This window comes from Gouania willdenowi, chromosome 16, assembly GCF_900634775.1.
Source record: "Gouania willdenowi chromosome 16, fGouWil2.1, whole genome shotgun sequence".
Taxonomy (NCBI): Eukaryota; Metazoa; Chordata; class Actinopteri; order Blenniiformes; family Gobiesocidae; genus Gouania; species Gouania willdenowi.
In genome coordinates, this window is record NC_041059.1 from 12361689 (window position 1) to 12374482 (window position 12794).

At 39.1% G+C, this 12794-nt stretch overlaps 1 protein-coding gene across 2 annotated transcripts; it reads left to right on the forward strand.

Annotated features, from left to right (window-relative positions):
• Nucleotides 1-2593: 2593 nt before the first annotated feature.
• Nucleotides 2594-11364, forward strand: dbpb (D site albumin promoter binding protein b). 2 transcript variants are annotated; one of them, XM_028469804.1, is made up of 5 exons: nt 2594-3294; nt 3469-3761; nt 4376-4837; nt 7473-7690; nt 9094-11364. In XM_028469804.1, the coding sequence occupies exons 2-5, from the start codon at nt 3566-3568 to the stop codon at nt 9307-9309; spliced, it is 1092 nt and encodes a 363-aa protein (XP_028325605.1). In that variant the 5' UTR covers nt 2594-3294; nt 3469-3565; the 3' UTR covers nt 9310-11364. The 2 variants fall into 2 exon arrangements, with proteins under 2 accessions (XP_028325605.1, XP_028325604.1); XM_028469803.1 differs by having other exon boundaries at nt 2615-3294; nt 7473-7723; nt 9094-11362.
• The last annotated feature ends 1430 nt before the right edge of the window (nt 11365-12794 follow it).

The window sequence follows — 12794 nt, forward strand, 5'->3', positions numbered from 1 at the left end:
GATAGACTTCTTATTATCAATTCATTTGATGGATTCTATGAAATATTTATACTCAATGCTGAATGCTGTAAAATGTGGGTTCGTTTTCTGGAAGTTAGACTTGTAGATGTGGAATTTACCAAGCAAAATCATTGGATTAATTGTTTTTTGTTTTTATTTTTGTTTGACAACATTATATATTTTGCTGTCAGCTTTACTGTAACATTGAAATTATGAATCAAAAGGTGCCCAACAGTTTTTTGTCACTTTAAGTTTCAAACTGTTTATTACACATCACACGATCTGCCAATGCTAGACATGCAGTCACAGGCATGTGTTCACTCCTTTTTCTAATATTTGAAGTCTCGTGATTCATACCTACAGCTGCTCCGAATAAACGTGACTCGTGCACAATTACAATCTACTTTGAATGTTTGAATAAAAGATTTGACTGTTTACTCTGTCATTTAGAAACATGTTCCCCACCCATGTTTTTATACTCATTTATTCAAAGCCCATTGAATGAGGTGAGTTGTAAAGGGTGGGTTAAGCTTTTGTGGCGCATGTCAGGCAGGAGAACAGCAGCTCCTGTGGCGAGCGTTTGCCTTCGCATGTGCTCTGCAAATGTACAGTAGACCGGACGGACCGCTCTCATCGCGCTAGTCCGTGTCGTGGTGTTCTCACGCGGCAGGGGCATGCATGAGGGGAACCCGAGCAAGGCGGGACCTGTTCGACCTAGTTCTGACCAATGGGAGCGCGGAGTAGGCGGGGCGACATTATCCCAGCAGCCTATTGGAGCGGGCGCTGCGAGCGGACGGGCCTATTCTCCCCCGTGCTTGCTACACGTGAGGTAGTACAGCCATTGTACGCTGGGAGGCAACGTGCTGAAGCGTCCTTCGTCTGTGAAAAAACAAAACAGCACACTCACGTTTACTGTGGATTACAAGGAAACTGGAAAAGCCACGCAGCAGCTTCTGGTTTACTCTAGAGAAGAGACGTGGACGGAACTCAGCACACAGAAAACTATTAGCCATGATAAATTTAGATAGTTTAATGTCTGAAAACACACCATTATAGGATACTACGTCTGTCATTGTGTTTCAGACACACAGCTACACTTCAGGCATCTATATGTGTGCGCGTGCATGTGCGTGCGTGCGCGCGCGCGTGTACCAGACGAAACAAACAGCCTGCTCTCCTCGAGGTGCTGCACGAGGGTGGGTGTACCTCATCAATAATAAACAAGTGCTGAGTGCTGCGTTGCCAGACACTAATGATAATTATCCGCCCTAAGCCTCTTTCATTCCTGGAGGTGCTGCTGTGGATCTCATAGTGGGAGTAACTACTCCTCTGTTGTCCTAAAGTTAGACATTGACTGGTCAACACAAATGGTGGCTTTTAATAAAGTAATCTACAATGTTTCCCCTCTAAATACAAAGGTAAGCTTTTCTTTTTTTTAAATGATATGTGTGCAAACTGTGCAAGCAACACATTTCTCCATTTGTCAAGTTTCTTATATTTTACAAATATTTTTTTTAATTGTGTATTTATGTCATTTATCATTCAGTAATATGTCATTTTAATCTGAAAGAAGTTCCCCTATGAAAACACTACAGTATATGATTAATTGCTGTAACCTTCACTAATATACAGTACACAATATCACTATTGCACTCAAATTAATTTGATGATGAAAGTTGCAGAGTGAGTTTCTCTTATTCTAGTTTCAAGGTTATCTCAAGTAAATATCCTGGTAAACTTAAGGCTTGTATTTTTAAATCCTTTAAAGCTGACTACTTGTTCATAAGGTAATAGCACTTTTGGGTGTGACTAACAAATGTCTCATGATGACACATTAAGCAAGGATGCAAGGAATTGGTAGCCATTCAGAAGTTCCTAAATATACCGTACATGACAATGAAGAATAAATCAAACAATATTGTGACGTGTATCAGTTTGAAGACATGTCTAAATCCACATGGCCATTCACAGAGTTCTTTTTTTCTCGGAAGTTCAGTATTATTATCATCCATTATGTTGTGCGACTGTATTAGCAGCAACAACAAAATGTTTGAATTTTTTTTTTGTTTTGTGAACAGTGAAATGTATAATTTGTACAATACAATACAATGTAACTATATTATTTTCAGAGGAACTACCACAGACGGGCAAATGTAAATGGCCGTGGCTATGGATACGTTAAACATATCCATAGACTACCACTCTATGCATATGCAGCACCCCTCATTGGCCAGTTTAGATCACGTGATAGGTGCACCACGTGACTTAAAAGTTCCGTCAGTTGTATTGTAGCCCTGAAAATACCCTAAAATATTTATTTTTGTCTGATATGTATTTTTAAAGGTGGAATTTGCCGTGTTAAATATGTTAAAATGAAATGTATATGTCAAAAGTGGGATTTGAACCCACGTTAGCGGAAGGAAGAATCCTTGAGTGTGACGCCTTAGACTTATCTCGAGACACTTTCAATTTAAACTGTATCTGGAATAATATTAGAATGAAGCTCAAAAGACTGAAGACATTTGTTAATACAGAATGGTGGTTGTTTACAGGCTGGGTAAAGGACTTGTGTTTGATGCAACTCTTCAAAAAAACAAAAAAAAAAAAACAAATTGCTTTGCTGATGTCAAAAAAGACAAAAATAATCATTAATTTCGACGATAATTCTCCCAATCTGGCAACAAACGCCTGAGCCTGCTCCTTTAGCTTGGCCCCGCCCCCACCACCAACACACACCAAACCCTCGCGCCTCAACTCGCTTGTTCTGAGAGGTGTGACGTCACGTGAACTGCCCGTGTCCGTTCCAGCTGAGAGCGCGAGGTGGAAAAGCGCGAGGGTCCTCTGCCAGGACACATACCCACGGTCCGTGCGCTCGTGACTACATCCAACGGATGCACAGAGAGAGAGAGAGAGAGAGAACAACAGACAGCGACAGCCCTCCACCTCCCTAACGGACTACAGACAGCGACAGATCAGCAGACAGACTACACGCCTGTAGCTGCGTGTGTGTTTTTATACACATTTTATTGTATTTTTTTTTTTTACGAAGAAAAGTCGTTATTACAGCTTGACACTAACTTCTGGATTTGACTCTAGAGACTGTAATCACTACTTTTTACGGTTTTGGTTTTAATTACTCAGTAATTGCGCGGTGAGTTTTATTTTATTATTTTTTAATTTTTTTAAATGATGGACAGTATCCAAGCTCAGATGGTCTGACTGTTTCACCAGCATCTCTTTGCAATGGAATACTTTGATGAGAGGAAATAAGCAGCCCCGCACTACAACTGAAAGGTCAGGAAAAAAAAAAAAAAAAAGTTTAATGAGTTGTTGCTCTACTTTAAAACTCAAATATGCTATTTAATTCTGTTTTCATGTGCATACAAATGAATGTGTGTTTTTTTTCCACTTGAGTATCCTAACTCTCTCTTACTCCCCCCCTCCCCTTTCTCCCCCCTCCATTTGCAGTCATCCAGTATAGGCCACATCTCTTGGTACTCCTGTTAGTTTGTGTTGCACCAAAAAAAAAAGAAAGAAGAAGATCTCCAGGTGTCTCTTGTTCATCATGTCTCGGCAGCTCTCCCAACTCCCGCCGACCCCTGACCTCCCAGCAGGGGCGAGCCCACATTTTGGAAGTTGCACCCAGCCCGCAGGCTCCCTCACAGGGGGGCACGTCAACTCCATGGTTGGATTGAAGTCCCTCCTGCAGCACCCAATGAAAGGGGACCATCGTTTAAAGAGTCCCTGTGATGGGAAAAGTGGTGAGTCTCCTGAACCGATGGGTTTTGTTCCATGGTTCAGTTTGTATGTTGAATATGAGTCTGTCATCAGTGTATATGTCATACCCGTCTGTTCCACTCACTGTTATTGTTATGGTGCTGTCAATTGTATGCATAAATGACAATATTTCATTGTTAATATCCTAATGCATTATCCATTAACCTCTTATAGACTCTGCCTAATCACATGGATTTCAAACCTAGCTACGATTTCAAATCAGGGTCCAGATTTTACACAGAGGGAGAACATGTTTTGGTTAGCAAGCAGCATCCATCTGGCCTGTGTTGTCTTTGGTAAACTCTTCTTCAACGATTGTAGAGATTTGTTCAGGGGCTTAGAAATATGCTATGATAACAAATTGGTTTCAGCTCTTCCTTGATGCTGAGGTTCAGCTGCCATCTGGTCCATCTGGGATGGTAAAATTCAGTGTGATAATGTGGGGGACCATATGAGGGTTTTTGGCACAAATGGACTAACACTTGTCATTCCATTTGTGTCTGCATAGCTTAATGTTAGCATGGATTATTCCCTAAAGCTGCATCGTAGTTGTTGTTTAATAATCTGCTCTAATATTTGTTTTTTCTCTCTCTGGCAGAGAAAGACAGGCTGGACCTTGATGAGGACTCGTTGGGCGTTTGTCCAATGAGGAATGGCAGTGGAATAGCTGGCACCAATAGCAACAATACTTGTGGAGGAGGTGGTGGTGGTAATGGCAATGGAGGAGGAAGTTTCAACCAGTTCCTGGGCCCCCTCTTGTGGGATCGCTCCCTGCCTGCCGACGGAGGCCTCTTTCAGCTTCAGTACATGGACTTGGAAGAGTTTTTGACCGAAAATGGAATGGGCAGCATGCATAACAACAACAGCTCCAGCTCAGCCCAGATCCCCTCACAGAGCTCCCAGTCAGCTGTGCCCAACCAGAGTTCCCAGTGCCTACCACCCGCTTCCCCACCTGGATCTTTATCCTCGTCGCCCTCCTCCTCCTCCTCTTCTCCATCTCTTATTGGTTTAGAGGTGGCCCAGCCTCAGAACCTCACAGCGGGAGTCGACTGTCTGCATGGTGAGTTAACTAATGTGGACTGTGATGTTGCCGAGGGAACAGTGAGTGGAGATGAAAAAAAAGACAGATCATTAGTACAGATTTGTTCCAACAGCGACAGAGAGCATTCCACAGGGTTTGGAGGGAGAGGACAGTGTCCCCTGTCACAGTTTACACTGGTTGCAATATAATCAGGCATATGTGGGACTCACTGGTTTGTGACTAAGCATTTTTCCAGTCTCATGGGTTTGTACTGGGAAGAAATGGGTTTGGATCAGCTGTTTGGTCATAATAAGTGCTTTTAATGTCGGTGTGGAATATGTAGATGAAAGGCACATCTACAGTGTCAGCATAAGGTACAGTAGATAAGGAAGTTCTGATAAGTCAACACGAGAATGACAATGAGCTTTGGCACAGTTTGGCATGTGAGCTATGTACTGCAGTGAGCTACACAATCAGCATTCAGTCTCAGCCCCAAAAGTTAAGGTGCAGCTGGTGTAAGAAGCTGGGTCATCATCATGGTACTGAGCGACAGAGAGAGAGAGAGAGAGAGAGGAGTGTTTGTGGTTGCGTGTCTTTAAATCTCTCCTCACTTCACACGCCATAGCCATGTGCACGCGTCGGTACACGTGCTGTGGCTGGGAGTACTTGGAGGGAGAGAACTAGAGGCAGGACTAAACAAACTGGGAGGAGTCCTCGGGCTGGAAGGGGATGATGATGATCAGCGACAGGAAGTTTTTCCGTCCTGCTGGACTTCAAACGGGAACGTCTGATCGCTAATGAATGACATTTAGTAAAAGCTGATGGCTCCAAAGTTTTTAATCATCATTCAGGGTTGATCAGAGACCTTTAAACCAAGCAGTATCACACACTCATTGGACCATGTGATGTCTAGCATGTTGGCCTAAGAACCTAATCTTTGTTACTGTGAATCAAAGTGTATCAAAACAGGGAAGAGCTAAAAATCAAACGATGTCTGTCATTTTTATTATATATACATATATGTATATAATATTTTTATTTATTTATTTATTTTTTACACTATTTTAATATTTAAAATCATAAATTGGCTTAAATTTCTATTTTAATTCACAATGAACACGCTTTTGTTCATCTTTTTACAATGAAAAGAGGTGAAATAGGAGCCAATGAAGCTGTCATTAGTCAGAAAGAATAATTTAAATGTATTTACATTAAAATATGAAGTTATAGATTTTATTAATATAAATAAGTGGTCTTGGTCTTTTCTCTTTTGAGTCTATTTTCCTGATGAGAACCTGTGTTGTTTGTGTGATGATAGAACATCTTGGTTTGGTCAGTGAAGACGTGAGTGTTGCAGCACTGTAAAGGCGTAGCCTAATGGTGTGTGACATGGGAACATCATGACTGTACATTGTGCACTCTGTAAAAACATGCCCTCATGTTACCTGCTCTTACATAACCAATATACAGCACACTGTGACTGTATACATTTCCATACATTCCACCTCCACTGATGCTGGTTTCATTTTCCCTCCACATTCTGCTCGTGTTTATTAACACATAAGAAGCCAAAATGCGACTGATACAATTTATTATTAATTGATAAGGCCATGTGCTGGTGAAATTAAATGTGATATATATTATAATTACATTATAATTTTACAACAATAAAAAAAAAAAAAAAAGGTTTTTAAATTTAGGAATATTTTATTCTGCCCCTAATATTCTCCTGTTGTCATCTACAGGATTGCTTTAGTGCTTTGTAAGTAACAGGTTTGTTTTGTGGCCATCTGTCACTGTGGAGGAGGTTGACCTGTTAGGTGATACCTAACAGGTGACTCATCTTTGTGTCATCGTGGTTCCCTTAATCTGATCAGATACACAGCTGGAATGATAATTATATACTGTACTGTGTACTCTGTGCTGTGCTGTTGTAGTGTTCGTTTACTATAAAGGTGCATCGGGCCCTAAAGAAGGGGCCGGGGGTGATGTCCAGCCCTATAGTGGCCCCACTTAAAGAAACCGCTTATAAGGGGAGGGGAAGAAAGTTATATAACATTTCCACTTTTAGATTTTTGCTGTTAGCGTTAAGTCTGGACGTTGGCTTTGGGATACACAAATATGGGAGTGTTTGATAAAAAGCATGCAGTGATTAGACTGTTTTGGATTGAGGTTGGTGTGAGGGTTGATTTATACTGTAGATTATTTCAGGAGACCTGTACGTGTGTAAAGGCCAATGGTGTCTTTCTTAAACACTATTGTTCTTTGTGAGGAAGTCGATTCAAACAGCTATAATGATGGATTTTCCTTTATTTAGTGTAAAGTCAAATAGTAATCTGTATACGATAAATTGATTTTGTCTAAAAATCCATGACACTGGATGATATAATCTTAATTTACTTTGACCTTATAATCCATGCAGGTGAAACAATATCAGCTAAAATCATATAGAATAAAGTTGTACATTTATGGAAAAAGAAGGATTATCTACACAATTCAGTCGAGGCCTAACAAATGTATTTCCTGCTCAGCAAGACAAGCTCATGGGCTCCACCTGCTGGTGAAACTGAAAAACTACATTATCCCCTAACACTGGGACTACTGAAAAAAATGTCTGAGTTGATCTTTGTTTTAATGATGGATTTCTCTTTTTTTTTTCTCCCATTCTTCCCAGGGAGTCAAATGAGCATCAACGACTCGTGCGAATCGCCGTCTTCATCCTCCTCGTCTTCCTGCCCACCTCTTCTGACGCCCACAGGGAGCGGCTCCGACGGGATGGGGATGTTTGACATGGATACTTCAGACACGGAAGGGCCAAACCAGCCCAACTTTGATCCGCGCAGGCATTCCTTCAGTGAGGAGGAGCTGAAACCTCAGCCAATGATCAAAAAGGCACGCAAGATTCTGGTCCCTGATAACATGAAGGTGAATCTACACCTCCAATCTAAGATAACCCAGGCATAGATGTTTGGCTACAATGGAAAAAACCTGCGCTAATAATCAGTGTTCATGTTTTTAACTAAAAACAACACTGAATAATAAAAAAAACAAAACATGTCAATGTAAACTATTTCAAATTTTCATCAACTAATAATAACCTGATTATAATTTCCCAATTCATAGGACAATGTGGTCTGATGCATTGATCTTGTCAAATCTGTCTGTATTTACAAACATTAATAACATCCTGTATCAGATTGATCAATGGTTAATAATAATAATAATAATAGCAATTATAATAATAATAAAAAGCATAAACTCTTTAGCCGACAAAAATCTTAATGTCATTTAGATGAATAAAACTAGATTATAACTGAAATAGTCCTGATGACCAAATTTTGACTAAAACTAAAAACTAAAATAAATAAATTAAAATTATTATTAAAATGTATATACTTATATAAATATTATTTCTAAATTATATATATGTATAATTTAAAAATATTATTTATATATATGTATGATATTTCTAAATTATATAGATAATTTAGAAATATTATTTTATATATATATATATAATTTCTAAATTAGTATAATTTTAGCTTATTATTAATTTAATAAACTAAGTAAATTTAGTCAAACGATTATAAGTCAGTAATTTGCTGTCAAGATGATCACTGCTAGTAATAAAAAATAAGAATTTATTAAATTACCTAAAATTTAAACACATTCATAAATTATTATTAAAATGTATATATTTAAATAATATTTTAAAATTAGTATTATTTATACATTCATATTCATTTAATAAAGTAAGTAAATTCAGTCAGAAGACTGTAAGTCAGTCATTTGCTGTCAAATTATCGCTGCTCGTAATAAAAAAATAAAAATGTATAATTAATTAAAATTCTTTAGTAAATACATTTATAAATTATTATTCAAATATATATATGTATAAATAATATTTCTAAATTAGTATCATTTATAAGTTCATATTAATTTAATAAAGCAAGTAAATATTAGATATCACACTTTGTTCATAACGTATATTTAATACAGAAAGTGTAAAATAGTGATAGGTGTAAGCTTGTGGAACACTTTCCAGTAGTTTTTTTATCAGCTGTGGGATGTGGAGTTTTGTTTGCATATTGTATTTGCTCTCAGACGTTTACTCACTGCTGACCAAAGTGAGGACAAATAACATCCCACGCTCATTCAAAGCTCAACACCCACATTAACTGTAGCAAGGGAGGAAACACAATTTAGTATTTTCTATAGTTCGCACTATTTTTGCCAATCGAATACACCTGAATGCAGAACTAATCAATTGTTTTTGTTTGTTATTTAATTTCCAGGATGACAAATACTGGACCAGGCGGTACAAAAACAACGAAGCAGCAAAGCGTTCCCGAGACGCTCGCCGGCTGAAGGAAAACCAAATATCTGTGCGCGCCGCGTACCTGGAGAGGGAGAACGCCGCGCTCCGACAGGAAGTGGCCGAGATGCGGAAAGAACTTGGCCGATGCCGCAACATACTTAGTAAATACGAGAACCGGCTCGCCGACCAGTGATAACAAGACGCAGGAAATCTGGAAAACGAAGCCAAGATCGATTACATTTTAAGACTGAATTTTGGGTTTGGGGAAAGATGGACAGATTCTGATCAGAATGATGATGATAATAAGCCAGATGATGATGATGATGATGATGAATGTATTAAACAAGGAGAAGGATAGTGGATTGAAGCTCAGGTGTCTTGTTTTTTGAGGTGTCAGCTCTTAAAAGTTCTTTGACGGAGAGAATAATTTAACAGATGAAGATGTGACTTTTAAGAGTTTTGTTATCGGAGAATTGTATATTTTTATAATACTTCAGATTAATTAGAGGAGAGCAAATTTGGAGAATAATTTTTGTATATTTTCTACATGACTGGGGGAAATAGAGACGGGACAAAGCTACGGTGAATATCGTTTAATTCTAGACGAGTCAGGAGGTCTTTTAACGGGTTCTCAGCCATTGATGGGTTAATTTTTTTGGACCTATTTTAGTCAGGAGGCGGCAGCAGCAGCAGGGATGAGGATGCATGTAACCAGTGTAACATAGAGGGCAAAAATTATCCTAAAGTCGTATATAGTTCAACATTTTGTGGATTTTATTAAAGCACTTAATTTTCCCTTTTGTTGTAATTCAGTTCGCGATATGAGGAGATACAGTCGTGTATACAGTCCAGCACTTTTTTCCTTCACTTTTCTCTCAATCAGTTCATACGTTCTTATTAAGGAGAACACCTTCATCTGATACTCTGAGCTTTGTACATCTTTTCTTTTTTTTTTTTTTTTTTTTTACTGTTTCTTCTTTTCTATTTGTGTCGTACTTTCAGTCTAACTCAGCTGTGGTTTGCTTTACCTGAGCGGGTGAAGGGCTTCTGTCTCTCTGCTCCTCCTCCTCCTCTGCTGTAGCTGTCGGCACCCACTCACAGCGACTCATCACAGTCACATGCAAACTCTCCACATAACATGATTTCCTCTGTACCTCACCCGTGCTGAAAATCTCAGTGTTGTAACATATTCTTAAATCATTTAAGAGGCTGTCCAATTAAACGCACAATTTTGATTTTATTTTTTGACAAGCACACTAATTAATTATCAGGAGACGTGTCTGTGGAGTCGCTCTTTTTCGCTGTTTTTCTGTATCTGTTGTAATCCAGGAGCTGGTCTGAGCTTCATCATAGAGTGGAAACGTGTTTATTTCTCCGATTTCTGGAGAAACCGAAAGCCAAAATCTCCTATGTTGATCCTCCTGCTTTTTTTTCTTCTTCTTTTTTCTCCAAACTGCTCCTTCTGTACTTTTGGCTCATTGTTATACTGTATTGATAGCTCTTTGTGTGCAGCCACAGCGCCCGTACATGGGTATGGTACACTATGTTATGTTCCTGGGGGAAGGGATGACTTGTGATAGAGTGTGACTTTAAACCCCATCGATGACCATGATGAATAGTTATCATTACAGCTGTTTTTATTGTTATGATTATGATGATTATCCCTTTTTAATCTTGTTCTATATTATTGAATGTTTCTCTTTCGTTGAATGAACATGATTTTGTTGAACCTCGAAGCATCTTCGGTTGTTCTTCTGGAAAAAAAAAAAGACTTTCCGATTGGAGAAGCCCCTCCTCCTCCATCTGCCACATCCTGTTTCTCCTCCAGACGTTTATCATACTACAGCAATTCTGTGACTTTTTGACCTTGGACCATGGATTTAACAGTTGTGTGGCTCAGCGGCTTGAACGTTGACGGTCATGCAGACTTATGTTTTAACTTTCCTGATGACCCTCTTCTGTTCCTCAGCCATGATGTATGGACTATGCACACTATCCGTTTGGCTCCTCGTTGGGTTCATTTCAGCCTTCATCGCCTCGTTCAGTGACGGTTTTTCGCTCTCCAAACAGGATTTAGCATCTGGTATCTACACATATGTGGTGGATGAATCTTCTAGTGACTCGTTAATGGTCAACCGCCCTGCTGCGTCAGTAGTGTCCATGGTGCCCAGCCCACCTTTCAGTGCTGGTTATATTGGATGTAGTTGAAATTTCCCAATAAACACCAATAAAAGATTGTTCTCATGCACTGTTTTTTTTTTTTTTATTTATTTATTTATTTTTTTATAGTTTAGTCTTTATTTGAAGGGACAAATGCATAGAGACATTAAGATCATAAAAGGCAAAGATGTTTTACACCAGAGTATAGCTAAACAGCTAGTTTCCATCTGTAGTCCCTGGTTACCTGTATAAAACATGCAATAACAAGCAATACATTTCAATGGTAAAAAAAATGTACAAGAACAATCAATTAGGAACACTCAGAATATGCACTCTGTCTCTGGCGTTTCAAGGCAGTGTTGCCTAGGTTCAATCTTTTATGTGAACTACAACCCAGTTTAATGAAGGAATAGGAAGCAGAGGTGAAAGTAATGGATTAAATGGACTAATTGGACTTGATTTATATAGTGCTTTATTACCACACTGAAGCAGTCTCAAAGCGCTTTACATAGGCAAGGCAAGGCAAATTTATTTGTATAGCGCATTTCATACTCAAGGCAACTCAATGTGCTTTACATGATAAAACATTCAATTGTTTAAAATCAATAAGAACATTTAAAATCATCAGTAAAATCAATTAAAATCATCAGTAAAATCATCATTACATCAACAACATGACAAAAAATCTCTCTCTCAATCATATGCAGTAGAGAAAAAAAGTGCCTTTAACTCTGATTTAAAAATGTTCACATTAGATGCTGACTACAGCTCTGCTGGCAGTTTGTTCCACTTCTTTGCAGCATAACAACTAAAAGCAGCATCACCTGTGAGCTCTGGGCTCCACTATCTGACCTGTGTCCATAGATCTGAGAGACCTGCTGGGTTCATACCTCATTAACATCTCACTGATGTATTCTGGACCAAACCCATCGACACATTTATACACCAGCAGCAGAACTTTAAAGTCTATTCTGAGGCTGACTGGGAGCCAGTGTAAAGACTTTAAAACTGGAGTAATGTGTTCTGACCTCTTTGCTCTGGTTAAGACCCGAGCTGCAGCGTTCTGAACCAGCTGTAGCTGTTTGATGCTCTTTTGGGGGATTCCTGTTAGAAGACCATTACAATAGTCCAGTCTGCTGGATATAAAAGCATGGACCAGTTTCTCCTGATCTTTCTGAGCCATTAAACCTTTCATATATCAGCTCATTCACCCAATCACTCTCACATTCACACACCAGTGGGACAGGACTGCCATGCAAGGCGCTAGTCGACCACTGGGAGCAACTTAGGGTTCAGTGTCTTGCCCATGGACACTTCGACACATAGTCAGGTACTGGGATCGAACCCCCAACCTCTCGAAGAGAAGACGACCCACTACCACCTGAGCCACGGTCGCCCTGGATTACAAGTCAGGGTGTCCCGATCCGATATTGGTCCGATATCAGCCAGAAAATGAATATTGTATTTTATCGGACTGAAATCTTTGATACATATTATATTATATTTATTCAGTTGTAG

What these genes read in the sequence shown, in the direction of transcription:
- dbpb (XM_028469803.1), top strand. Translation starts at nt 3,566, where the DNA reads ATGTCTCGGCAGCTCTCCCAACTCCCGCCGACCCCTGACCTCCCAGCA. An exon ending in TCCCTGTGATGGGAAAAGTG is followed by an intron (nt 3,762 to 4,375) that starts GTGAGTCTCCTG and finishes TCTCTCTGGCAG; the next exon opens with AGAAAGACAGGCTGGACCTT. An exon ending in TGGTCCCTGATAACATGAAG is followed by an intron (nt 7,724 to 9,093) that starts GTGAATCTACAC and finishes TTTAATTTCCAG; the next exon opens with GATGACAAATACTGGACCAG.